General features: G+C 42.8%; 1 protein-coding gene, 1 non-coding gene and 1 pseudogene across 39 annotated transcripts in view; 1 reads left to right on the top strand and 2 right to left on the bottom strand.

Moving 5' to 3' along the window:
* The window catches only part of ANKS1B (ankyrin repeat and sterile alpha motif domain containing 1B), a 1,028,517-nt gene that overhangs the window by 31,461 nt on the left and 970,059 nt on the right, over nt 1-26,997 (bottom strand). For all 38 annotated transcript variants that reach the window (XM_023509216.1, XM_023509217.1, XM_012801222.2 and 35 more), the window contains 3 exons: nt 9,479-9,490; nt 8,495-8,581; nt 1,623-1,760 (listed from right to left, as the gene is read on the bottom strand). In XM_023509216.1, coding sequence (XP_023364984.1) covers nt 1,623-1,760; nt 8,495-8,581; nt 9,479-9,490 — 237 coding nt within the window. The remainder of the gene's footprint in view (nt 1-1,622; nt 1,761-8,494; nt 8,582-9,478; nt 9,491-26,997) is intronic.
* On the top strand, nt 22,443-22,549 carry LOC111723093. The gene has a single exon (XR_002771712.1). It is a non-coding gene; the product is annotated as a U6 spliceosomal RNA (small nuclear RNA).
* Nucleotides 23,523-23,612, bottom strand: LOC111723038 (annotated as a pseudogene).

Genomic DNA, 26,997 nt, shown 5'->3' with positions numbered 1-26,997 from the left:
AGAGTGCTATAACATCACAGCTCACAGCAACCTCTAACTCCTGGGCTCAAGCAATTCTCTTGCCTTAGCCTCCCAAGTAGCTGGGACCACAGGTACCTGCCACAATGCCCGGCTATTTTTTGGTTTTAGTTGTCGTTGTTTGGCAGGCCTGGGCTGGATTTGAACCCGCGAACTCTGGTATATGTGGCTGGTGCCTTAGCCACTTGAGCTACAGGCGCCGAGCCTAGAAGAATGTTTTTAAAAGGCCTATGGACCTTCCTTTGTCGTTTCAATCTTCCAGAACCAAAATGGGTGAGCAACCTGCAGCATTATGCAAATAAGCTGAGTGTGAGCCTGACTCACAGACCTTAAGAAAGTGTGAATTTTGGATTGCGGCTGGCCTTGGTCCATGGCTGTTCATCAGAACTGGAGAAGATTGCTTCAGGCAGTCTTCTACCCACGACATTGAACCAGGGCTGGCCTCTCAAGAACATAATACACGTGCTTCCTAATTCTTTAATATGCATATTTCAAGCCCAGTGAGCAGAGTAGAATAATCTAATGAAAATGGCATTTTCAAATTCTTCTGATTATAAATTATTGATGTACCACATTAGAAATATTCTCCAGCAATTCGTACCACCTTGAGCGTGTAACTATCTTAAAGGGACATCTGTGGATTTCCTTAGACTGTTTTCATTTTCCGATTTTGTAATATCTGAGCTATTTTTCAGGCTTAATGACAAATGTAGATGGAAGTGGGGTAACACCATAAAGCCATCATTACAGGACTAACTGCTAAATGAGCATATGGGACAAAGCTTGGAAGTTACCAATTATTATTCGTAGGTTTCAAATCTGATTAGTATTCAATATAAAGGCTGCAAACACTGTCACACCTATTATGCCCTAGTATCACTAGAGAAACCAACACTGTGACTAGAGTAAGTGACGGATCTTCCTTGAAGCAACAAGGAGGTTGGATGAGTTTTACTGTATTTTGGTACCAAGGAAAGAAAGGAATTTCTCAAATCTGAAAAGCTAAGTTAGTAAAAGAGTAATTATAGTTCAGATACCAGATAGGGGTAGAGTTCTAAGGTGAACAGAAGAGGAAAAATGCTGAAAAATCTCAGAAAAGTTGTCTGCCAAAACATGTTATACTTGGTGTCATGAGTTGAATTGACCCAGAATACAGTGGTATATGAATAGAATGCCTTTAAAGAGGTAAGTTATCATAAAATGAGGGTGTCAGGGTGAGCCCTAATCCAATCTGACGGGTATCCTGATAAGAAGAGGAAATCTGGACACAGAAATCCACACACAGAGGCAAGACCACGTGAGGACTTAGTCAGAAGGCTGCCGTCTGCAAGCCTGGGAGAGAGTCCTCAGGAGAAACCAAATCTGTTGTCCCCTTGGTCTTGAACTTCTCGCCTCCAGAACTGTAAGGCAATGAATTTCTGTTGTTTAAGCCCCCCAGTCTAGGGTGTTCTGTTAAGGCACGCCTAGCAAGTGAATGCACTTCGTACATCTTCACGCTCAGTAAACAAGCTAAGCCAGTATGTCAAATTACAACTTGTGCTTCCAATACAATCCAGTCCTATTTCGGGAAACAGTTAATGTGTCTAGAGAGGGTAGGTACTCACCACATCGAAGGCAGTAAACACATGACAGTAGTGGTGATTGGACTTCAAATCTTTTGTAATATAAGCAAACGTGGACAGGTCTTCTGGGTCCTGGGCAGCACAGGAGATATTACGAATTTCATGCTCGGCAATTATGTTCTGGAAGAAATGACACCAATGACCATTTTTCCCCTTTGCAAACCGGCATATTTGAGAAGTGAGATAAGCAAGCTGGGAAGAAGTTGCTTTCTTTCTTTCCAGAACATTCTAGACCAGCAACATTCAAAGTGATCCACTGCACTATTAATAGGCTGATGTATGCCAGGTCTGGAAGAATTATTTTCATTTAATTAAAAACAACCTAAAATAGTCATATCCTGGAGCAGTGGTTCTCACCAGGTGCTGTGCATGGAAGCAGTCTGGGTGGCAGACACTTAAAAATAGCAATTATAAGCATGGTACTGTGTCTCCATTCCCCATGTCCTCCTGTAGACGCGTAGCCCTGCCTCCTGCTAATTCTGCCTGCAAAGAATCACCTTTCACTTCCTGTGTATGGTGGGCTCTTACCCCCCTACCCCAGCTGTCCAAGTCCCAAGGCCCTTGTGTGTGCCTGGGGCTCCTCTGCCCTGCCTTTATTCCCCCACCCCATAGCAAAGGCAGGTGGGGAAGGAAGCTGGCAGGTGGAAGCCTCAAGGTTCCATCTCTAAAAGAGTCCATAGAGGCCAAGGTGTAGGGCAACACCATGATGTAGTATTCAGGCCTCGGACATACTGCATGGCTCAGAGCCCTGTGGGTATGACTCCCTTTCCTAACCAGAGCCACCAACTATAATTAAGAGGTGATATGGTTGTTACCACCGTCATTATCTGGCAGGCGAGGAAGCGGATACTCAGAGATCAAATGCTTTACCAGGACATTGGTGGAGCTAGGATTGCATCTGGGGCTGTTTGAGTGCAGAGCTCAGGCTCTTTGAGACCACTACAATGTCCTTCATCTCCACCTCTGTCTCACTGGTTTGAGAGATTACAGTTTTTCTTCTCTAGCATCTCTTTTTACCCCCTGCCCCCTCCATAGTAGGAGGAGAGGTTTAAGTACCACTGTCCTGAAGCACGAAGTAACCATAGAGCATCTCGGCGGCAAACTCTGCTAGCAGCTTCTTCTGATACATAGATATATTTACAGAGAAAAAAAAAATCAGAAGATAGTACAATCATTTTTTTCATCTTATGCTAGCCCATTTATGTTTTGTGCGGTTGTCACGGATCTGAAACCCTCGATACTTTTGCTGCCCTAATTACTTTTTAATTGCACAGTCTTAAATAACCTGTTGGCAATATAGTGTTCTGGGTACACCCATCAATGTCTAAAAATGCTCATAAAACCTCTTTCCATGCCAGCACCCCCAGCAAGTACTTCATGTCCCTCTCTCCAGCAAGCTGAGTGGTTGGGAGGCAATTATAGAATTAACACATAAAAGAAAATGAAATCAAGACATTCTTCGCTATGGCCCTGAGGGCTGAGATTACATGCAGCTCTCTGTCAAAAATAACTCAAGTTGCAATTGGAATCCCCCAAACAAGGAACACTCTGTTGCAAGATACTCTTTCAAAACAGAAGGTCATGATCCTCTTCCTCCAGTAGAAAACTCAATTAGGAATGAGTCTTAAAGTGAATGATGAAATGAGAAGATCTACACAGTCTTTATAGGTGCAAGGTTAGGTGTGAAGAGCCTTGGCTGTCACTTTGACTGGGGGCTACCGTTACCCTGGGAAGTCTGCGTGGATTTGGTCTCACCTGTCCGGGGCATACTCTCACAGGAAACAGAGCATTAGTACCAACTTCTATCTAGGCTGGAATTTTGTGTTCTCGAGCTCTTTTGCCAGCACAAAGTAGATCAACTTCTTGGGAAAGTGTTACAGTGAGAAGTGCCCTGTGGTTTTTATGGCACTGAGTTCCCTGAATCTTGCCAATTCACAGAATGCCACTGCCTGGTTTTCAGTGGTGTGTGGCAGCATCATGGCCCCATGCAAAACTGTAAAGTAGGTAAAGTGTCTCTTTGGAGCTCTTCCCTCCTCTGTCTTTCCTCACCCTCCTCCAGCTTTTCAGAAGCCCCTCTTGTCTAGTCCCCAGGAGCCCAGGGCTGTGTTTTAGCTGCCCGCTGAAGCCTGACCTCTGAGATGCTCCACGTTCCAAGATCAGCCTTCTCTTCCCACCCCCTATAGCTGAAGAAACTTTTATTCCTCTGTTCCCATGGTCTAATCTAGGAGGAATGCAAGCTAATAAAACATCCTACATTCAGGTCAGAATAAATGCTAAGTTTAATCATCCTAACCGGCACTTAAAAATATGCTCTGCAATTCGTATTGGTAGCCTGGGTAGGGGGGTATTTTTGAACAGAACTTCATGATACAGCACAGGTGCTGGGCGTGGTAAGGACTTGGGAGCTCAGTATTGAAATGCCACCACCACTCAGCAACGTCTACCTTTGCGGAATGGTAAAGCCACTTCTCTATCTGGGGGATGAATCCTAGGCCAGGGATTCTACAGCCCTAGACTGGGGGGAGACTAGACGGCCAGCTTCCTCCTTGGGAAGGAAGTTGCAATTAGAATCCTCCCAGGAAGGCCCAGAGGAATACATTCTTTCCAGTTCTGTCATTCAACCAAATTAGAGGCTCAGCCACAAACTAAGAGGTGACATCCTCATGGGGTACAGGTGGTGTACCTCAGTTTAAAATTGGACCTCTCATATGTTCATCAGCCTCCATTGCTAAGCATGTTCTAAGGCAGGCATCCTCAAACCACAGCCCGCGGGCCACATGCGGCCTGCCTAGGACATTTATCTGGCCCGCCAGGTGTTTTTGCCGCCACTGCCTGTCCTGCTTAGCAGTCGACTCATCCTGGGGCCTGCAGTCTGGCCTTCCAACGGTCTGAGGGACAGTGAACTGGCCTCCTGTTTAAAAAGTTTGAGGACCCCTGTTAAGGAGACCAGAGCTTTGTAAAAAGCTCAAGACAAGAACTGGAGGGTGGCACGGCAAGCCTTGCCTCTTCTTTGGGATAGTTTGGCCACTTAGTACCCTTCAACAGGGAAAGATTTGTTTTGTCTGGCTGTTGACCTTGATCGTGGTGAGAAACAGCTAAAGAGGTGTCTGGCTGGCAAGTGTAGAACAGAATTGCTTGGTCCAGCTAATTAACGTGGTGGCTCTAAGAAGGGTGTGTGATAATGAAGTGGCAATCCCTGCACCTCCTCCTCTTGGATTCTTGTCTTTTGGTTTAATTTTTCCTGAGCGAGAGAGACCACAGTGTCCCCTGCAGAGAGGGGTCCCTGAATAGACTGAGGACTAACTAGAGGCACCCACAGGACATCCAAGGCTGAGGAGAACGGAACACGGATTTCATGGGGTCTCCATTTGGCTCTGAGCTTCTTAGAAGGAGAAGTATATCCTCTAAAAAATACAGGCACTTGTTTAGGGAAGTGAAATGAAGACGCTAAATAAAAGCAGCCAGTGTGTGCTTCTGGCCTTCCATGGTATTTTCCATATTATTTTGTGCGTAAAATAGCATAAGCTGTGTTTGTGTTTGGCATTCCTCACCCACCCAAAAAACCAAGAAAAGCAGAAAACAAGCCTTCACACTGCACTGTTTCTAATGTAGCCAGACGGCAGACTGAGGGGGGAGTCAGAGCAAGAAGGCAAAATGTGCCCTGATGCTGCGTCACCTCGGGGACTGCTCTGTGGATCCAGGTGGGAACCAAGTCACCTCCTGGAACGCCCTGTGGATCCATGTGGGAACCGAGTCACCTGGAATGCCCTGTGGATTCAGATGGAAACTGAATCACCTCCTGGAATGCCCTGTGGATCTAAGTGGGAACCGAGTCACCTCCTGGAATGCCCTGCTCAGATTCAGGTCCTCTGGGCTGAGCTCCCTCTTGGAGCTGCCAGTGGGCTGTGGATCTGCAGGAAGCTGATATGATTTACCTGAAAAACGTCAGCATTAAATCCATTGCAAGTTCCATTTTAAATTATGACCCCTTTCTGTTTCTTCCTTCTTAAATCAGGGTTAGTGATTCACCTCGTTTCCAAATTGATAGGTGATAGATACTCTGTATGAGTTTATATACCTAGGTCCCTATCCTTTCCCCGTGAACTTGGGCAGAGCCATTTGTTTATTAGAATCAGAGGAAAGAAATGCTTCACTAGAGGGTTCATCTTTCACATGATCTAATGGGGGCTAATAGAAAGGGAAGAGTAATTAACACACTATTCATTATCCATTGTACTTTAAACTAATTCGTGGAAGGTTGCTTTGCAATAACAGAAAAAGCATTAGGTTAGGGAGAGAGAAAATCAAGTCTGAGTCCTTCTTCATGACCAAGGGGCTGTGTGAGGCAGCTCCGAGGCCCCCAACTGCTTAGCGCAGACACAACACCCCCTAATCTGAGCAGGCTGGGGGTAAAGAGATGTAAAGTTAGGAGAGCACCACTGAAGAATAAGGTATAACGGAGCAAAATACGAACAGTAAGATGTGCCTTGTCGTTGTGCCTGACTGCAGGCTCAGTGGCCACTAGCACCTGAGATGGCGAGACCCTTGGGTGTGCTTGGATCTCTCAAGTCCTTCACTTGGAATCCAAGTGGCCCACCAGGAAAGCTCTGCCCACCGGGGAAGATGAGCTCTTCTATCAGCCTGCTCCTTTCCTGCTGGGAGCTTTGCTCTAGAATAAAATGGCAGCAGACAAGGCAGCATTGCAGACACTGCTGGAGCCTAGGCATCTGAGCAGGCGCCATTCCCGCTGTGGGCTTTGCTCTAGAACAAAGTGGCAGACACAGAGCATATCCAGCGGGTTCTTCACACTGCAGCTCGAGGGTAATCCGTCTGCTGCAGATACTCTGTGGCTTCTGAAGCCAGTCCTCCCGCCCTGGCTGGTGTTTCTCAGTCTCTATGGACCAGCACCACCAAGGCAGCCTCCTGCTGCTTCCTTCTTCTGCCCTTCTTAATAGAACCCGACTACTCGGCTCCCACTCAGCAACTACTAGACTACTGTCCTGAGTCACCCACTCTTTCCCTATCCACTGTCAGGATGGGGGAGATCAGCTAGGTACCTTGCAGGTCACTGGGTTGGGGACTCTGTACATCCAGTTGAACTTAATGTCCCCAATTCCTGAAAAAGTCCATTGCCATACGGTCATGGAGAGGTTGGCTGCTCTTGCCACTAACACAGGCACTTTGCCTTTGCTCTCTAGATTCTGAAAATAGGCCAAGAACTACGCTGTAAGGACTTGAATGATCCACTGGCCTTCTTTATTTAGTGTCTTCATTTACACAGAATTGTCTCTTGCTTTCTGTGCTAATGCCTCCAAAGGGTAGTCACTGGGGAGTGGAGGCCTCTGGATAATTCATCTAATTCTTGGTGACTGGGACAGCAGTGTCTCCTAGAGGTACAGAAGCTTCAATGTCTAGACCCCTCCAGGTGTCAGTGAGCAAAATCCAACAGAACTGAGAAAACTCTCCCTCACTTCCCGACTGGGGAGAGGGGCTCACGGAGGATGCTGTTAGTACCGACACATCTAGTCATACCGCCAGCATCATGGAAGGACAGCCTTTAGACTGCGAGAACGTCTCAGAGCAAATACAACTTGATTAGAAATAGTCAGAATCCGAGTTTGCTAAGATTGTTCATCTAAGTGAGTGTTAAACCCATCCACTGAAAATATATTGCTAATCAAGTTTTTCAAGTGGAAATGGGGGTAGACATAGTTGCTCTAGGTTAGGGAAAAAAAAGATTCAAATGCTAAAAGCCTTTCTTGAAATTTAGTTATTTATTTATTTTTCCAAAACAGAAGACCTTGGATTCTTTTCTTTTGGTTTAATTTTGAATTTTAAAAGACTTTTACTTTTAAATTATTTATTATGGGTACATAATATTTGTCTATCTTTAGAGGGTACATGTGATGTTGTGATACAGGCATTGAATGTGAATTAATCCAATCAGGATAACTGGGGTATCTATTACCTCAGGCACTCAGCATTTCACTATGATAGGAACATAACAATTCTACCCATTTAGTTATTTTAAAATATACCCTAACTTATTGTTGATTATAGTTGCTTTATTTTACCATCAAATATTATTCATTCTAGCTAACTAGGCACATGTTTGCACCCATTAACCACCCCCACTTTACCCCCTTCTCCCTCTACCCTTTCCAGTCTCTGGTAACCTCTTGAAATTTAGATATAGCAGAAAGCAATGATTTCTTCAGGGAAAGTTTCAAAATGTTTTGAAATTTTTAGAACCATCTGCGTATAAGGCTAAAGTAATTTTATGGACTGAGGACTAAAGTTACTTCTAAGAAATAAAGCAAATCAATTGAGACTTTTTTTTTAGAGACAGAGTCTCACTTTGTTGCCCTTGGTAGAGTGCTGTAGTGTCACAACTCACAGCAACCTCCAGCTCTTGGGCTTAGGAGATTCTCTTGCCTCACCCTCCCGAGTAGCTGGGACTACAGGCACCCACCACAATGCCTAGCTATTTTTTGTTGCAGTTTGGCTGGGGCTGGGTTTGAACCCACAACCCTCAGTATATGGGCCCAGCGCCCTCGTCACTGAGCCACAGGTGCTGCCATGAGACTGTTCCCAGATCAGAAGAATATCCCAGAAAGCAAGGAATCCCAGATCAAGTGCACTCTCCCACCCAAATAAGGTCCCTCTCTTTCTCTCTCTCTCCCTGTGTGTGTGCATGCATGTGAAAATGTACTAGAACATGTATGAAACATCAAGCTGGAGAGTTAGCTGTGAATGAAATGGTGAGTTCTGGGCCCGGTGGCAAGCAGAGAACTTTAGCTCAAATACTCGGGATTGTATCTGGTGTCTAAACCAAAGGGCAGTGCAGTACCTACCTTATTTGTTGCATCAATAAATTTGACTCCTTTATATGAGACAGAAAGAATAATGGTAGGGACCTTCTTCATTTGCTCTGTAGACTTCTGAAATTAAAATCAGAAAGCTGTTAGAGCAGTTTGTGTTGCATGGCAACTGCAGCACATAATTTTTCCTCTTGAAAGATAAAAATGAGCTCAAATTAAAAACAACGTACACACACATCAAAAAAAACGCACCACACACACACTCTAATTTCAATGTTTCTCTCTTCTCCTGGGCTTTGCTATACTTTGAGCTTACAAAGTTATCTGTCTGGCTCTGGAAGATCGAGAAAGAGCTTGTTCTGCTCCTTCCTGGGAATAAAGGAGATTCCTCTTCCCTGACCCCAAAGGGAGAAGGAAGAGCTGTCCCCTACCGCAACGTCAAGCGACCTTCCTTTCCCAAGGATTAAAAACCATGTCAGGTTTAACTCCAAGGGTGCATTCAGCATTAGCAAAATACATGCCCTTCCTTTCCTAGTCACCCTCATTCTTCAAAGCCCAGGGGATGCTTGGAGATATACTTAAAATAGGGATGAAAAATACATCATCGTGAATCATTCTCGGACCTAGCCAAATCCACCAAAACTGATAATTGTATTTGCAGCAGAATAACTTGTGACCAGGCGGGATATAATGGGGCACTGTAACGATGACGCCCTCCAGGAGCAGTCTGTATTCTGAGCACAGCGAGGCGCCGGACTGCGCAGGTCGCCTACTTTATCATCAGAGCTGCGGGACTCCCTGAGGCGGAGTTCTCATGATAGAGGGTCGTGCCGGCTTAATGTGCTTAGAGCTGGCGGCTTGTACAGTTTCACGCGTCTGCAGAAAGTTTCTCCATAATTCAGCAAGTGCCCTCCCTGTTTAGTTTTTCTCATTCATCACGGGGCATCCACCGTCTGCTGACTGCATTTCCCTCTGTGTTAAGCCTAACAATGACATCAAGCATCAAGAAGAACCTACCTGACAGTTAGCCTGATGGATTTTCCAGGGTAAGACAGGTGGGAACATAATGGGAAAGAAAACACACAAAGGGTGAGAGAGAGGAAACCGTTTCCATAATTCACCAACAACAGCACAGATTCATTAAAAGGAAAAGGACGCCATGAAAGCAGAGGAGGTTGGCGGACATCTGTAGAAGGGGAGCGAGTGTTATTATTTCACAAGCCGCCCCAGGCTCTCACACGGGCCATCTTTTCCCTTGTTTTCTCAGCATTCTTAGGACTGACACCGGAGAACCTGTCGCTTTGAACTTGTGAGGACCAGCTGTCCCATCAGGAAAAAATATGAATTTCCTTGATTTCTTCATATTTCATATTCAATTTTCCCTTTTTAAATTCTGCAAGGTGACCAGGATGAATGAAGGCTTTGAATTGGGTGGTGTGAGTGGAACTCTGTAAACCCGGTAATGAGACTTAGATTGCATTATTCACTTGTGCTCCAGAAAGGGGGTTTCACGTTTTCCTACTTACTTTGACATAATAACTTTTTGACAGTTACTCTATCTTTTCAAAGGCAAAGAAAATGGATTAGGAAGTGTCGCTACTTAATATTTATTGTTTTAAACAGCATATAAAAAAGCCACTCTCTTGAGATGCCTTCTAACTAGTTTTAAAACTACCCAGACTCATCAGTTTTCTTTTGTGACTGCGAGAAAGAGATCTGAAAATGAAATACAAGGTTAGAAGCTTTTATCTTTTTATTTTTCTGAAACAGAGCCTCTCTGTGTCACCTGGGCTAGAGTGCCACGGCCTCGGGCTAGCTCAACCTCAAATTCCTTAGCTACGTAACCTCGAACTCCTGAACTCAAGTGATCCTCCTACCTCAGCCTCCCTTGTAGCTAGAACTACATGTGTGTGCCACCATGCCTAGCTAAGTTTTCTATTTTTAGTAGAGATGGGGTGTCACTTTGGTCAGGCTGGTCTCAAACTCCTGAGCTAAAGCAATCATCCCACCTTGGCCTCCCAGAAGTGTTAGGATTATAGGCATGAGCAAACTGTAGCAGGCCCAAACTTCTATCTTTTTAATGCTTTTTCCAAGCATTTTTTTAAAATATGGGAGACTAATGAAAGGCAAGGCTAGAGGAAATAATATGCAGTATGTTAATTTTCAGGCAAAGCAATGGCTGAATTCTGCAAAGGGAGAGGGGTAAGGCAGCCAAGGAAATAGTCTGGGCAAAGGAATGTGTGCGTGTGTGAAGAATTCTTTGCAAAGCATCACAATAGATTTCAATAAATCACCCCTCTTATCTCTTGCCATGAATATACTCTCCCAGACAGATCTATCTGTACCACAAAACAACATACAGCTAACATTCAAATGAAAACACCAGCCTTTTATTTAGTATCAAAAAAATCCGTTTGTCATCTGTTCAGCAATTGAACTGAACAAATTTATTTTAGGCAGCCACTGTACTTGTCACTGGAAAAGTTCAGAGTCTAGTTCAGGGCATGTCAACCAGACCTCAAATTGTGTGCAAATGCCAGTCTGCTGAACGAGGCTGCCTGAAGTGTTCTGTGTTAAGAGAGATTCTGAGCCTGTGTCTGAGCTCAGTGGGAATGAGGGGTGGGTTGGAGATGATGTTGGCTGGCCAGGGGACGGAGGGAGGAGAGGAAGGGGCAGCAAGGAGCCACACATGGCCACTCCTGGCCTGGCCTGATATGAAGAACAGCTACAATACAATGTTGACAGGAGCAACACAAGAGAGATGAGCTGAATAGTCAACAAGGAAGAGCCTCTATTTGTGTGAGAGAGTGGACCAAGTCTTCATTCATTCATTCAACCAACATCAATTGTCTGCTAGGGGTGACTGAGCTGGCTTTTAAAGGATGAATGGGTGGAAAGAAGTATGGAGAGTCCTCAAAGAACTGAAATTAGATCCCCACTTGACTCTCCTATCCTACTACTAGGCAACTACACGGAAGAAAAAAATGCTTTTATCATAAGGACCTATGCACTGGATTGTTTATTGCTGCTCAATTTACAATCACCAAGTTGTGGAAACAACCTGAATGCCCACCAACCTAGGAATGGATTAACCAACTGTGGTATGTGTATACCATGGAATACTATTCAGCCATAAAAAGAGATGAGACTTCACGTCTTTTGTTTTAATCTGGATGGAGCTGAAACACATTCTTCTCAGTAAAGTATCACAAGAATGGAAAAGCAAATATCCAATGTTCTCAATACTAATATGAAGCCAGCAGATGATGTAATTCACACCCACATAGGAGAAAAACTCATTTCAATTCAAGTTGGGAGGGGGGGAAGAGGAAAGGGAGGATTTGGGGTGCTCCCACTGAATGGGCACAACGTAGGGGTGTATGTCACACCTTTTGGGTGCTGGACATCACTCCAAGAGGGACTCTACCTAACAAATTCAAATATTGTGATTTGGTCATTTGTACCCTCACATTAACCTAAAATTAAAAACATCTATATTACAAAATAAAGGATGAATGGGAATTTTCCAGGTGGCAAAAGAGGAGGAAAGAGGCCATTTAAGCAGCAGAACCAATATATACACGTACATAGACCTAGAAATGAGAAGTGATACTGTGGGTCTGGATAACTGGTGGAAGAGGAGGGCATTTCAGTAGGTTTAGAAGCTGGTAACTTACTCCGCGGCACCAGCAGATCTGTGTTGCTGAAGGACAGTTCCGGGGAGGATGGGCTGGAACAGGCAGAGGCTGGATGCAGGCAGGCCGGAATGCAAAGGGGGGGCCTGAGCACCCATCTGAAGGTGTGGCCCCGGGGAACAGCACAGAGCCAAGGAGGAAGCATGGAGATGTGTTGACCATCCTGCCATGGAAGATGAGGGGATGAAGGTAGACAAATGTCACCGATGAGGAAGCATTTCCAGAGCTCAGGAATACGGGAGGGGGACATGCTTTTGCAAAGGAGTCACGGAAATGCTCTTGCATGTGCTCAGTTTGATGTCCAGGGGGAAATGAGACATGAGAATCAGATCTGGAAATCCATCCACAGCCAAGGAGAGGGGAACGGAATAGAAGGTGAACAAGAGGGAGGCTGAGGATCACACGGGAGGGAAGAGGAATTCTTAAGGGGTGGGGAGAAAACAGCAGCCAAGGAAGGAACAGGAAATGGAACTGGCAGACATCCACAGCATGTTATCACGGAAGTCAAGGTGGAGATGGCTCTGAAGGCAGGACAGTCCCCGATGCCAGGAAGGCTACAAAGGCCTAACTCATTGTGCCCACACAGCGGGTGACGCTGCTACTTGTATTGCATTTGCTGGGGGAAGTCCCTGGCTTTAGCAACAAGAAAAATTTGTTGGTGATTTTATGAAGAAGAACTTCAGAGGAATGGTGGAGGTAGATGGGGGAAAAGAACACTGTAAGTTGTGCAAAGAATGCCAGGGGGAGACGGCTGAGAGCCGGGACAGTGGGTGGGTTATGCCACAGGCTGCCAGGCTGACACAAAGGCTCCTGCCTGGGTACAAAGATTCCCCATGAGATGCTCAACCATGCTGAACAAAGAAACAAAAAGATAAACGATGGTCGCTTCTTTTTCTTTTGAGGTGCTAAGAATCCTTAATCTCCTAAGTCGAGGCAGCACTGGGGTGCCAAGGCTGCGTGTGGCCCTTTAAAAATGTCAGTGTTGGGGCTGGGGGACATGTCCAATCCAGAGCCCAGAATGTACTCTCCCCACCCAGTCCCTTGACAGGAAGATAATGGGTCCAGCCTGGGAGGGTGGGAGGTCTTCTAGGCGAAGCTCCTAGTTTAAAGCATTCCTACCCTCTGCAGGAGATAAGGATCTTAAATTCTTTTAAGGGGATTTCTGATGGTGTACTTAGAGCTTTCAAAGAGGTCTTTTCATATAGAATTTTAAGGAAAAATGAAAATGCATAGAAAGCAAGAAAATAAACTGAGTCTTCAGGGGGGGTCTAACTGGGGAAGCAAGAACTCCTGTAAGTGCCCACTCATTTCACCAACACTTTGTAGATCCCTGACTGTGAGCATAGGCTTCAGTCCAACCACAGGCAAGGGCCCACCTTTCCCTGTTTCCTCTCCAGCGTTGAGATTACCACGCTCTTCTCCCTCCCAGGGAAGAAGATGCCCACTTTGCACAGCTCTGCTCACGTTACAAAGTTCGCATACTCTTGGGCAGCACACGCCCCACGACCTGTCAGCTCTGCCGGGTGTCTGTACAGTTAATACTCCTGTCTGTTTATATTAAACATTCAAGCCTTATTTATTTGTATAAAGAGCCCCTTGTCAGGCTCATTTCCCCAGTAAGATGCTCAGGGCCAACCTGATGGCATGGTTTGCTTTTGTTTCCAGATGCTTTCTCCTCTGCCTTGGCCTTTGTGGAATTTTTGACGTTTCCCAGAGTCCTCAAATTTTTTTCCCTTCGGAGCCAGCTTTCCAGAAGAGACTAATTTGTAATGAAGACCTCTGGGTAGTTAAGCAGGTGAATCGTCATGGGGAATGCCCCCAGTTAACTTCCCCTTTACCACATCTTGCTCTCTTGCAAAAAACAGTACAGAGATCTTCAACTGAATTTTGTTCCCAATTTCCCGAATTAAGATTATCCTTTCATTATTCTAAGAGAAACAATATTTACTTGTATAGAGATGTTACATTCTGAAACCTAAAATAAAGCGTAAGCTTGACTTCTAAGGCAGCCTTTCATTTGGCATTTTGGGTTTATATCGTCTAGAACCATTAAACAGAACAGGGCTCACAATTTTATATCTGGAAGTGGCCACTTGAAATATTGTTCTTTTTTCCTGGGATGCTGTGACTTGGATGAAATGCTGTTCTTTTTTTTTTTTTTTTTTTTTTTGTATTGTTAGGAATTCATTGAGAGTATAAGAAACCAGGTTTCACTGATTGCATTTGTTAGGTAAAGTCTTTCTTACAATCATGTTTTGCCCCCAGAAGGTGTGGCACACACTGAGACTCCACCCCCCTCCCTCCTTCCCTCTCTCTGCTAATCCCTTCCCCACTCCTCCCTCCTTCTTCCTCTCTCTGTTCACCCCCTCCCCTTGTCATTAATTGTCCTCTTATCAAAATTGAGTACATAGGATTCATGCTTCTCTATTCTTGTGATGCTTTACTAAGAATAATGTGTTCCACTTCCATCCAGATTAATACAAAGGCTGTAAAATCTCCATTTTTTTTAATGGCTGAATAGTATTCCACGGTATGCACATACCACAGCTTGTTAATCCAGTCCTGGGTTGGGAGGCATTTAGGCTGTTTCCACATTTTGGTGATTGTAAATTGAGCTGCAATAAACAGTCTAGTGCAAGTGTCCTTATGATAAAAGGATTTTTTTCCTTCTGGGTAGATGCCCAGTAATAGGATTGCAGGATCAAATGGGAGGTCTATCCCGAGTTCTTTGAGGATTCTCCATACTTCCTTCCAAAAAGGTTGTATTAGTTTGTAGTCCCACCAGCAGTGTAATAGTGTTCCTGTCTCTCCACATCCACGCCAGCATCAGAAATGTTGTTCTTAATAACAAAAAGTCATTGAATGTTTTTAGTGCATTTTTATAAAGGAGGGATTTTTTTTTTTTCCAGTTTTTGGCCGGGGCTGGGTTTGAACCTGCCACCTCTGGCATATGGGGCCAGGGCCCTACTCCTTTGAGCCACAGGTGCTGCCCCAAGGAGGGACTTTTGAATTCACCAAGAAGAAGAAATAATCATCTTATTTCTTCTCCTTTTTATAAATTATAAACTGCCTGGTGTCAGGTCCGAAATCTATCATGGTGTCTTTATTATGGCCGTAAAGGACATCCTGATAATAAGCAGTTTCTCATTGCTGGCTGCGGAATCAACACTATGCAAATAGCCTTCTCAGAGCGTGTGAACTCTGATCTATGAGCGTGACTTCCCGGAGCGTGAATGGGAGCTGGGAGGTTGATGACCACCGGGAGCACTTCAGCTGTGAGCTGCAAAGTTGCTTTGAGTCTGGAGTGAAGTTTATGTTTCTAGTAAGAATCATTTGTGGCCCATCAACAAAGACGGGGAAAAGAACGAGGCGGGCGGTCTGCCGGGAGAATGTCACCAGCCCCTCATTCCCACAATCCCTGATCATTTCCAGTGCATCTGAAGCGCAGGCTGAGGAGGGCTTTCCAGTTGGTCTACCGCCACCCGATTGATAGCATATTTTTAACCTATACATGGCTACCCTGAGAATGCTTTCTAGTTAGATACTCAGTACTGAGTCATAACTATTAATTTTGCCATATAATATTTTCCTTCGTTTCAAAGCTTAATTATATTCCATTTCAGTAAGTAAATTAAAATAGGATCAAGCAATTATGTCTGGTAGCCCTAAGTGACTTTCGAATGATTAAAAAATACGCAAAGCAAGCATTATCGTGGTGATTTTGTATGCAGGGAAACCAGCTAGGTTGCAGGATTTATAAGAGAGGAAAGGCAGCCCACGAATCAGCACTTTGCAATGAAATCTCACCCTTCGAAACTCAGTTTAAAGGTCACTTTTCAGGGAGAAAGCCTTCCTTGCCTCCCAGGCTGATGAGATGGCTTGTCTCTGTTCTCCCCTCTTCCCATCCGCTGTGCTGGGTCCTTGTGGTCTGCTGCCCTCACCACGCTGGGAGTTCCCAGAGGACTGCCTGCACCCGTCCTAATTCATCTCCCTGTGATGATGGCCACACAGTCTTACACTGAACCCTATGAAGTCACCATTTTTCAAGTCAAAAAGGGACAAATACACAGTGTATGACACATGTCTTGGAGGCAGCGGGACACAATTATAAGAGGGTCTTTACCTAACAAGTGCAATCAGTGTAACCTAGTTCTCTGTACCCTCAACGAATCCTCAACAATTAAAAAAAATGTATAAATATTAGCAATTGCATTGGGTTTCGGCTAATGGCCACTGAAATCCATGACTGTTAAAGGAACGAGCCAGTGAATTAATGTACAGTAATGCAAAACTGGCTTTAGAAGGAAGAAGCACAGCGCCGGCCTCTCCACACCCTGAGAACTCAGCCAACATCTCAGAGAGCCCTGGTGTCCACAGCCAGCAGTGTGGGCCTGGAAAGCTTGAAGGGGAAACACAGATGTGATTAGATGGTTTCCAAGAGAGTCCTATGAGAGTGGGGAGAAAAGTGCAAAGATCCTGTGAGTTTTCAGCCTCAAGGAGACAGGGTCAGGTCTTTTTTTTCGCCCCAGGAAACTGGCTCAAATTGCAAGCATTAAGAAGGCTTCTTGAGAGGGCAGGCTGATTACCGGGGGCAGCTGGGAAGTTTCTCCTTCTGGATGTCTTTATAAATAGTTTGGGTTCTCATCTGTCATGGATGACTTAGGAGCAAGTCTCATTTGGCTGGCAATTGAGGCTGAATGACCTTTCAAGGGCTTTTCTCGTCATCGGAGCTCTGGCACAAAGGCTGGGGGAATGCAGACCCTAACTCAGACTCTGCGACAGGAACAGACAGAGGGTGGGCAGCCATCTGAGCCACACCGTGGTGTGCTGCAGCCCACGTGTGCCCCCACACGGAGCTGTCCTTTGTCTCTCCACACTGCTGATGCTAGGAGTCTGGGGGCCACACTTTGAGGAGCAGTGCTCCGAAAACCCCGCTCAATCAGTTTGATTGAAAGTCGCTGTCAGAACCGTTCTCGGCTGCTATGCATGTGAACTTGGTTGCCCTGCATCCTACATTAATTCAGAGAGAAGCTAGTTTATCAAAACACACTGTTCTCCACTTGACAAGTGATTTCCAAAAATCCTTAGTTAGCATTTTGCTACAGCTCTTGGTCTTGAGAGCAATTACTGAGAACTGTTTAATTCTTCTATGGTTTCTCAGGGGCCGTGAAAGCATCAAACATCCTTCACATACAATCGAGTTCAGGTCACAGAGACAGATTCGAGAGTTACATGCAGAATAGATGTTGATAAGATAGCGCGGATGAGACCAGGTGTCATGCTGAAGATGAATGCTTCCTCATTAAAGTTCCCAGGTGTCCCTCAGCTAGGAGTACATCCCAGATATTAAGCACAGGCCTCTGAGAGAGGTGACAAGCAGACACTGATGTACTCCTGGCCTGCTTCTGGGAGTGTAAACGAAACAAGCTTTCTGGAAGGCCACTTGGCAATACTCATCCAATGTTTGAGAGTGTGCGTGCCCTATGTATGACCCAGCCATTCTAACTTTAGTGGTTCATTCTAAGGAAATCATCAAATTGCAAAAGATTTAGGTAAAGGGTGTGACCCTTCCTATTGGTTAAAATCTGAAAAAAAAAAAAAGGAAATAGTCTAATGACAAACCAGGGTTAAATAAGTTTGGTTCAGGTGTCGACTGGGATGCTGTATTCAACTACCACATACAATACTGGGGATGAATATTTATTGGAATAAAAGTATTTCAAAATATATTATCGTGCTTAAAAATAGATTATGACACAGCAAGTACAGACTACTTCCCTTTCTTAGTAGAAAAGCAATGCCTATGAATGCATAAATAATCAGTGTGGAGGATTATACAAGATTAAGATGGGAACAGGGAGGTATTTAGCGCTTCAGGGTAGTAAAATTATGGTTTTAAGTTCTTTTTTCTGCCTATTTTAGAAGTGGATGACAATACATATGTATTGCTTTTAGAATAAGAAACAAAGTTAAAACGTTTCTTAATTTTAGTTAAGAAAGCCAATTGTTAATGTGTTTAATAAAACCCATTGAATGTCTAAATCTATCACTTGTAAATTCAGGAGGTTCCTGGCCATCCTGAATTTACAAAGGGGCCCACTGATGAGCTCCTGCCTCCAGGAGGCAGGAAGGGGTAGGGAGTGTAGCCAGTGAGAGCCGGGTGGAGTGGGGTGATGGAGGGGTGGTGATGGGGTGAAGAGGGTTCTGTTGGTTTCATGCCTGAGTTCCATCTTTTTGTAGCTGTGTGGCAAGATACTTTCTCTCTCTGTGCCTTAGTTACCTCATCTGTAAAATGGGGATGTTAACATAGCATCTACTTTGTGGAGCCGTTATGAGGATTACACAAGACAGTTTTGTGCCTAGCCTGTAATGAACACCAACACGTTTTAGCTATTGCTGTGATTCTGAGGAAGGCACTCAGAAAAAAGATGGTCTTCATATTTCAATCACGGCACAAACTATTCTCCGGAAATCTATCAGTTTGAAAACTCACACTTTAGAAGTGCTTCCAGGTCAAAAATTAAAAAAAAAAAAAATCATAGAAGGTAAGGGGAATAGACTTAAGGAGAACTGTGATTAAACTACCTAAATCCTTTGGGCAATAAAGCTTCCAGAACCTAAATATACTGGAAGATTTGTCTATTCTTGATTCAAAAACAATCTTAAAATATTTTCTTTCTTACATCAGTAAGGCCAGATTTTCACCTCATCTTAGTTGAAATATATATTTCTTTGTCTTTTTTGGGGGGGCAGGATACTTGCTTTTTAACAATTTTAACTGACATAATAATTATACATATTTAAGGGATACAATGTGATGTTTTCATATACCATATATATATGGTGTAATGATCACATCAGGGTAATTAGCATAGCCATCACCATAAACGTTTATTGTGCCTTTGTAGTCAGAATAAATACAATATACTTATGTCAACTCCAGGCACCCTACAGTACAATGAGGCATCAGAATTTCTTCTTCCTGCTTGTAACTTTATACCTGTTGACCAGTCACTATAGTCTCCCCTCCCCTTGGCCGTTCCTGGTCTCTGGTAACTATTTTAGTCTCTACTTATAGGACATGAACTTTTTAGATTATACATATGGGTGAGACCATGTGGTATTTGTCTGTGCCTGGATTGTTTCTCTTAACATACTGACTTCCAGATTTATCCATGTTATCACAAACAAGAGGAGTTTATTTTTTTCAATGATGAATAACATGTCATAGAGTGTATTATATATATCACATTTTTTAATACCTCTCTCTCTTTTTTTTTTTTTGCAATTTTTGGTGAGGGCTGGGTTTGAACCTGCCACCTCCGGTATATGGGGCCGGCACCCTATTCCTCTGAGCCACAGGCGCCGCCCAATACCTCTGTCTTCTGATGGACACTTAAGTTGATTCCGTATCTCACTATTATGCACAGGGCTGCATTAAACGGGGGAGTGCAGACACCTCTTTGACATGCTGATTTCATTTCCTTTGGCTATATATCAGTGGTGGGATTGCTGGATCAGATGGCAGTTCTATTTTTTAATTTTTTGAGGTACTTCCAGGCTGCTTTCCATAATGTCTGTACTAATTTACATTTCCATCAATAGTATACCAGGGTTCCCTTTTCTCCGTATCTGTGCCAATACTTGTTATCTTTTATCTCCTTAGTAGCCTTAGGAGGAAAGTGATACCTCACTAGGGTTTTGATTTGCACTCCCCTGATGATCAGTAATGCAGGGGATTTTTTCATGGACCTGTTGGCCATTTGTATGTCTTCTTTGGAGAAATGCCTCTTCAGGCCCTTTGCCTATTTTAAAATTGGATTATTTGTCAGTTCAAAATGGATTCAAGACTTTACATGTAAGAGCTGAAGCTATGAAACTCATAGGACAAAATGTTGGGGAAACACTTCCTGACACTGGACCGCAAGAGTTTTTCAGATATGACTCCAAAAGTAGAGGCAACAAAAGCAAAAATAGACAAGTGGGATTACATCCAACTAAAAAGCTTCTGCACAGCAAGGGAAACCATCATCAGAGTGAAGAGACCACCTACAGAATGGGAGAAAATGTTTGCAAACTATACCTCTGACAAGAGTTACTGTCCAGACTACATAAGGAACTCAATAGCAAGAACACATATACTCCCATTTTTCTTTTTTTTTTTTTTAAGAGAAATGTCTTTGAGCATAAACACCTGTGAATTATACTGTCAACTATGGGATTAGAGATGGCAGAACATGAAGGGGAATATAACGGCTTACCCCTTACAGTAGCAGATGGTTCCTGATGGTATAATTAGGGAGTGATGGAGTACTGTGTATCAGTGATAATTAAACCCTGGGGCAAAATGCGTGTGTGTGTGTAAGCCAAGGGAGGCAAAATTGAATAGTAGAACCTCATCTGGTCAGAGCCTGTCCTTCACTGCACCAAACATTGTATGTCTTGGAACCTTCAAAGTGAGAATTATTCGTATCACCATAACAAAAACAAGCAAGAACAGACAAGCAAACGGACAAAGCCACTGAAAAGTCATGGCAACATATTTATTGCTTTGTAAAATTCAGTCCTGTGGACACATTATTTAAAAGAGGCAACTGTGAATGGATTTAGGAACAATTATCTTCCCAAATATAGAACTGAAAAGTTATATATACGATCTCTGTCTACATTCCCCTCCTTCCTTTTTCCCCCTTCGGCCGTGGCCTTTAAAAACTGGACAAAAGATCCTTAGATGGTTTAGATACTCTCTTACGTGTTGTATATGAACCAGGGTAATAAGCAGGATGCTGGCTTTATAGTTGAGGAAAAACAAATGAGATCATCCAAGGAAAATATATCTATGAATTTACTCCTTTTTCAAACATTTGGATGGAAAGGCCAACAAGTTTTGGATGTTACTGATGTAGGCACTTCACACGCAATTCTAGTTATTCTATAGCAGGTGCATGTGCTTCAAGGGAGGGTCTAAGTGACCAGAAGTTTACCCAGTGTGATATGAAGAAGGAAGGTTCCAGAATGTACAGGGACCAGGAGTCCCATATTCAAGATTTTAGAGCTCATGCTTCCCCCCTCAGGAATCCTTTCAGAAATGAAGACTGTCTCTGAGCACAGATTGAGTTTTAGGGAAAACTCAATCGGTAGCTAAATGAATACGTTCAGATTAAATAGATCTCTTCTACGGTTCTTCCCACTTTACTAATATATGTTTTTAGATTTCAATTTTAAATAGAAATGCCCATAAAGCTGTCACAGTAAAAGAAAGAAATAGCTAAGCTATACTCATCAAGGAGCAAAGGAATTTGTAGAAATCAGTCTACCTCAAAGTAGGCTCCTTTGTCAAAGTGTATCTAATTTCAGACTTTTATTAGAGACAACTCCAAAAAGATATGGCCCCAAATTGAAATTTTGAATTGAATTTCATAAAAAATTATTAGCATTTAACACAGATTCCTATTAATCCATCTCCACTAAATGTCAATCTGGGAGATAATATTAAGAGGGGCATTATTTAGGATTTAGAACCAGAGAAAGAAAAAGCCTCAGATGAAATCCTGCATACAAATGTCTATCTTTAGAGCATCTCCATCCATAATTGCCAAACTAGGAAGCAGCCGCGATGTCCTCCAACAGGTGAATGGATAAATAAACCGCAGCACGGCCACACAATGGAATATTACTCAGTGCTAGAAAGTAGTGAGCTGTCAAGCCCTGAAAAGACATGGAAGAAGCTTAAATGCAGATATTGCTAAGCGAAGATGTCAGTCTGAAAGTCTCCTTACTGTAGGATTCCAACTATATGATGTTCTGGAAAAGGTCAAACTATAGAGGCAATAGAAAGATTGTTTGTGAGGGTTGGGGGGGTAAGGGAGGAGAAGGCAGAGCACAAGGTTTTTTTTTTTTTTCAGACAGAGTCTCACTTTGTCACCCTGGGTAGAGTGCCATGATGTCACAGCTCACAGCAACCTCAAACTCTTGGGTTCAAGCAATTCTCTTGCCTCCGCCTCCCAAGTAGTTGGGACTACAGGTGCCTATCACAATGCCTATTTTCAGAGATGGGGGTCTTGCTCTTGCTCAGGCTGGTCTTGAACACCTGAGCTCAGGTGATCCAGCTGGGATTACAAGTGTGAGCCACCATGCCTGGCTGGCGCAATATTTTTTTAGGGCATGAAACTATTCTGTATGATGGCATAGGTGGACACGTGACTTTGTGCATTTGTCAAAACCCTAAATACTGCACAATGAGCTCTAATGTAAACCTCAGATTTAAGTTAATAAAAACGTCTCAGGTGCTTGCTTTGGCAGCACATATACTAAAATTGGAACCATACAGAGAAAATTAGCATGGCCCCTGCGCAAGGATGACACGCAAATCCGTGAAGCATTCCATATTAAAAAAAAAAAAAAGAAGTCTCAGTATTGGCTCATGTTTGTGACAGATGTACCACACTAATGCTAGATGGTAGCAGGGGAACCGTGAGGAGGTAGTGGGGGAGAGAGCAGATAGGGAACTCTGTAATTTACACTCAACTTTTCTGTAAACCTGAAACTGCTCTAAAAAATAAAGGATTATAGGGGAGTGAAGCTATTCTGTGTGATAACGGTGGATATAGGGCATTATTATTTTGTCCAGACCCACAGAATGTACACTGCCCAGAGTGAAGCCTGATGTCAACTGTGGACTCTGGATGATAATGATGTATGAGTGCAGGTTCATCAGCTGTAACAACTAAACCACTCTGGTGGGACACGCTGATAATGGGGGGTATTGTATGTGTGTGTGTGTGGGGGGGTAGTAGGGAGTACAGAGGAAAACTCTGTACCTTCTGCACAATTTTTCTGCTCTAATAAAGACTCTATTAAAAATGAAGTCTATTATTAAAAAAAAAACAACCTCGAAAGAGTGTTAGAAGGGGAAAAAGTCTGGTTAACCTGAGCAAACTGAGAGAAGTGATTTCATCTTGTAGAATGCAGTAAATTAAACTACCACCTGTGTTAGTTTCTTGTGGCAGCTTTTTAACTGAAATAATATGTTGTATTTAATAAAACACCAGGAAATTAGTGTGAAATTATCTTTATTTCAGAACTGGAGAGGGGACCTCAGATGAATGCACAGGTTTGGAGAAGCTTGGAAATGAACCGCTTGTGACTATTAAACACACGCCAAATGTTTCTGAGGAGAGGGGAAAACGGAGCATGGTTTCTCTTGGGGCATCAGTCAGTGTGTTAAAAATAAGCGCTCTGGAAGAAACGTTTTACAGTTGCTAAGGATGCAATAAAAACGCTTCTGAAATTTTAGTGTAAGTTAACACATTGGAATGGATCCCAAAATACTATACCTGTGTATAGTAACACAGTAATACATTTTTAAAAATACGGAATGCTTCACGAATTTGCGTGTCATCTTTGCTAATCTTCTCTGTATTGTTCCAATTTTAGTATGTGTACCGAAATGGTTTAATTTAGCCAATACTAAGGGTCCCTAAGTATGACTTGAGGGTTAATTGAGGGTCCCTAAAGTTATTCCTTAAAAATATAAGTGTCCTACCTTGCCCATTATTTTAAAATCCACTTCAATAAATGCTCCCACAGACACATCAGAAGAGGTAGTCCCAAAAGTACACTTCTGGGTTCAAATCCTCTACTCCTGTTTCTTGGGTGACCAAGTTACTCAATTTCTCTTGGCCTTTGTGTCCCCATATGTGAAGTGGGGACAACAGCAAGCTCTGCTTCACGGATTGAATGAACTAATGTACATCATTCACTAGTGTGGGGCAGGCACACGCTCTCAAGTGCTAACTCTTATTTACCGAATAAACTGACTTTAAGAGGCCATGACTCTCTGCCACTTTTTAGGATCACCTGTTATGATCCCTTAGGCTGATGGAAACTTGCAGGCTCCTCTGCTGATAATACTACCACTTTGGGGTAATTAAATACTTCCATGTTAGATTCTCCCACTGGGCTGTGAACTTGGTGAGAACAGGAACTAAATTTTAATCATCTTTGTTAACAAAGCACATTTAAGAAAACATGTCTCAGAACCAGGAACCACACTAATTTATTTGTTACTGGAAAAGAAACTTTAATTTTGGCTAAAATGTATATTGTCCAACTGAAAATTTCTTTTTTATTTTTCAATTAAAAGAATAAAGCCGGTAAAGCTTTAATCTACAAATACTCTGGTCTATTAATAGTACTGCCTATCAACTTTTAAAGTCATTTGTGTCTTAAAGTTTTACTCGTGGGGAGACTTGATTATCCTAGGACTTTTGGCTAAAATGTCGCCACGTGGAAAACAGAGAAAACAGCAATGTTGCTGTCAAACTCAAAATTAACTGCAAGTTGAGATCCAAGTCGCTTTTAGTTGGTAAAAGTTCAAATTTACATTACAACAGCCCCAGATAACAGATGAAATCTATATCTCTGGTTTTGAAAGGCTCTGGTGAACACAATGAATACAGCTTTAGCAACTGTATCAAGGACTATTTATTTAATCAAGATGGGAAATAACGGTTTATGATATCCTAAGAAGCAATAATATTTTTATTTTCATGTAAACTACTTAAAATAAACACCAAGGGCAGTAAACCAGAAAGATGCTCCACCCCCCTGCCCCAAATGGAAGAACAGCTTTTAAATATATATTTTTTCTGTTTCATTTTAAGCAACAGACAAGTATTTAACTAAATTATTCTCTACAGAGACTATTACAATGGCTTTTCTATTGGTATCTGGATATAATTTCAGATCCACTCAATTTCAAGAAATTGACTGAAATTCAAATCACAGATCTGGTGTAATTTAAATGGAGCTGGCAGTATTTATGCTGATCACAACAAGGAAGTAGCTGGACTCAGGTAATTTAGTTAATAGTATCCAGAGACACCAAATTAATTTCTTATACATGTTCATGAATATGTATGAATTTATTATGAGGCTTGAGGATCAAAAACGTTCCCATTTGCTTATTGTTCATTGGCGACACACGTTAGGTCAGATAAATATTTAGAACACAAGATTCTCAGAATTATGAAACCAGCAGAACTCTAAAGTGCCGTTAGTCCAAGGTTCTCATTTTCTAAGTAAGAAAACGAGGTAGGAGAAGAAGGGGAGTAGAGTGGTTAAAAGCTTGGTCTTTGGAGCCAGACAGACCTGCGTTCCAGTCACAGATTGGCAAATTATTGCATGTGACCTTGGTCAAGTTATTTAACCTCTCTAAGCCTCCATTTCTGCAAAATGAGGACAATAATTGGACTAGGGTGCATTGCAATTATTCAGAAAATGTTAGCAGCTATCATATTATTATTATGAATAAAAAATGACTCTCTCTTTTTTTTTTGAGACAGAGTCTTACTCTGTTGCCTTGGGTAGAGTGCTATGGTGTCCTAACTCACAGCAACCTCAAACTCTTGGGCTCAAGTGATCCTCTGGCCTCAGCCACCCAGGTAGCTGGGACTATAGGCACCTGCCACAATGCCTAGCTATTTTTAGAGATGCTGGAGTCTCACTCTTGCTCAGGCTCATCTCAAACTCTTGACACTCGAGCAATCCACCCACCTTGGCCTCCCAGAGTGTTAAGATAACAGCCATGAGCTACCCTGACTGGCCACAAAAATGACCTTTCAGGCAAAGAGGCAGCAACAGAACCAGAGTTGCTTAAACTTGAGAGTTTCTGACACATCCTAGGGCACTTTTTATCTAAACACAGTACCTACAATAAAAACTCCCTGATACTGACAAGTGCAGCGCTGTATAACTCTACATCACATAGAAAGATAACTCCTCCAGTGTTCTTGTTATTGAGCTGCTCAAAATGTTAAACTAGTGATTCCACACCAAGGTTTCAACTTCACGAGGATTCACATTCCATAGGATGTGGAAATAGGGAAACGGATATTTCAAGTTTACCCCCCCCCCCATAACTGTTAACAGCACAATTACATACTTTTAGGTATTTTCCACCAAAAGCTGCTCAATATAAAATACATGCCCAGATGTACTGGCCACAAGTAAAAGTTAGGGCTCACTTGCTAATGATCTTAAATTTGATGTCGGTTGGTTGCTACTTTGAATAAGTACAATGTTCTTATTTGCACTGTCCTTTGGATATCACCGCATCCTCTATCCATCTGCCCTGGAGGAAGCAGAATAAGGAAAAGCGGCAGGAAAGCTCAGGTGAAGCTACACTCTGTGTGACCTTGGCTTTGGCTAAAACAGACTAGCAGGAATCCAATTGCCTCCGAAGAACCACCGACGTTTGGAGTTGCCATTTTTGGGTGAAGACTTGTTCTTAAACGTTCATCCCACTCAGAGTTGATTGAATGTTTTTCTTCTATTTTGCAAACTGAACAATCAGAAGTCTCATAAAGAATATTGGCTTTATATAATATGCTCCCAATACTATTGCTTTTGATAATTTTTAGTTACTCGATAGCCTTTTTGGCAAATTTTCTCAGACTGTGAAGTGGGTGCTTAAAACATTTTCTGGTAATAAACTAAAAGTCATTTTTCTCCTAATGTGGAGAATGATTTTTTTTTGAGAATGATTAATAGACACAGGGTGTCCATGAAATTTATGGGCACCCTCTGTGTGTGTGTGTGTGTATAAAAATTAATTTTAAATCTTTAGAAGTAATTCAAGGCACATGTACTGTGGTATAAACATAGCAAATAGACATCACGTCAAACTACAGTGAGATAAGGTCAAGCAAAAAAGAGCACAAAGCCAAAACACCTTTTTAAGTAACACACTGTGATTCAGCAGACCAACAGATGAAGAAAATAGTAATTTGAAAGGTGGCAATTTGTCTCCATACCCAGTATTTAGTATTTCAGCTACTA

Source organism: Otolemur garnettii, unplaced genomic scaffold (genome assembly GCF_000181295.1).
Source record: "Otolemur garnettii isolate 467f Iridium unplaced genomic scaffold, OtoGar3 scaffold00007, whole genome shotgun sequence".
Classification (NCBI taxonomy): domain Eukaryota; kingdom Metazoa; phylum Chordata; class Mammalia; order Primates; family Galagidae; genus Otolemur; species Otolemur garnettii.
The sequence above is the reverse complement of the archived record's forward strand: the minus strand, read 5'-3'. Positions and strand labels throughout refer to the sequence as shown.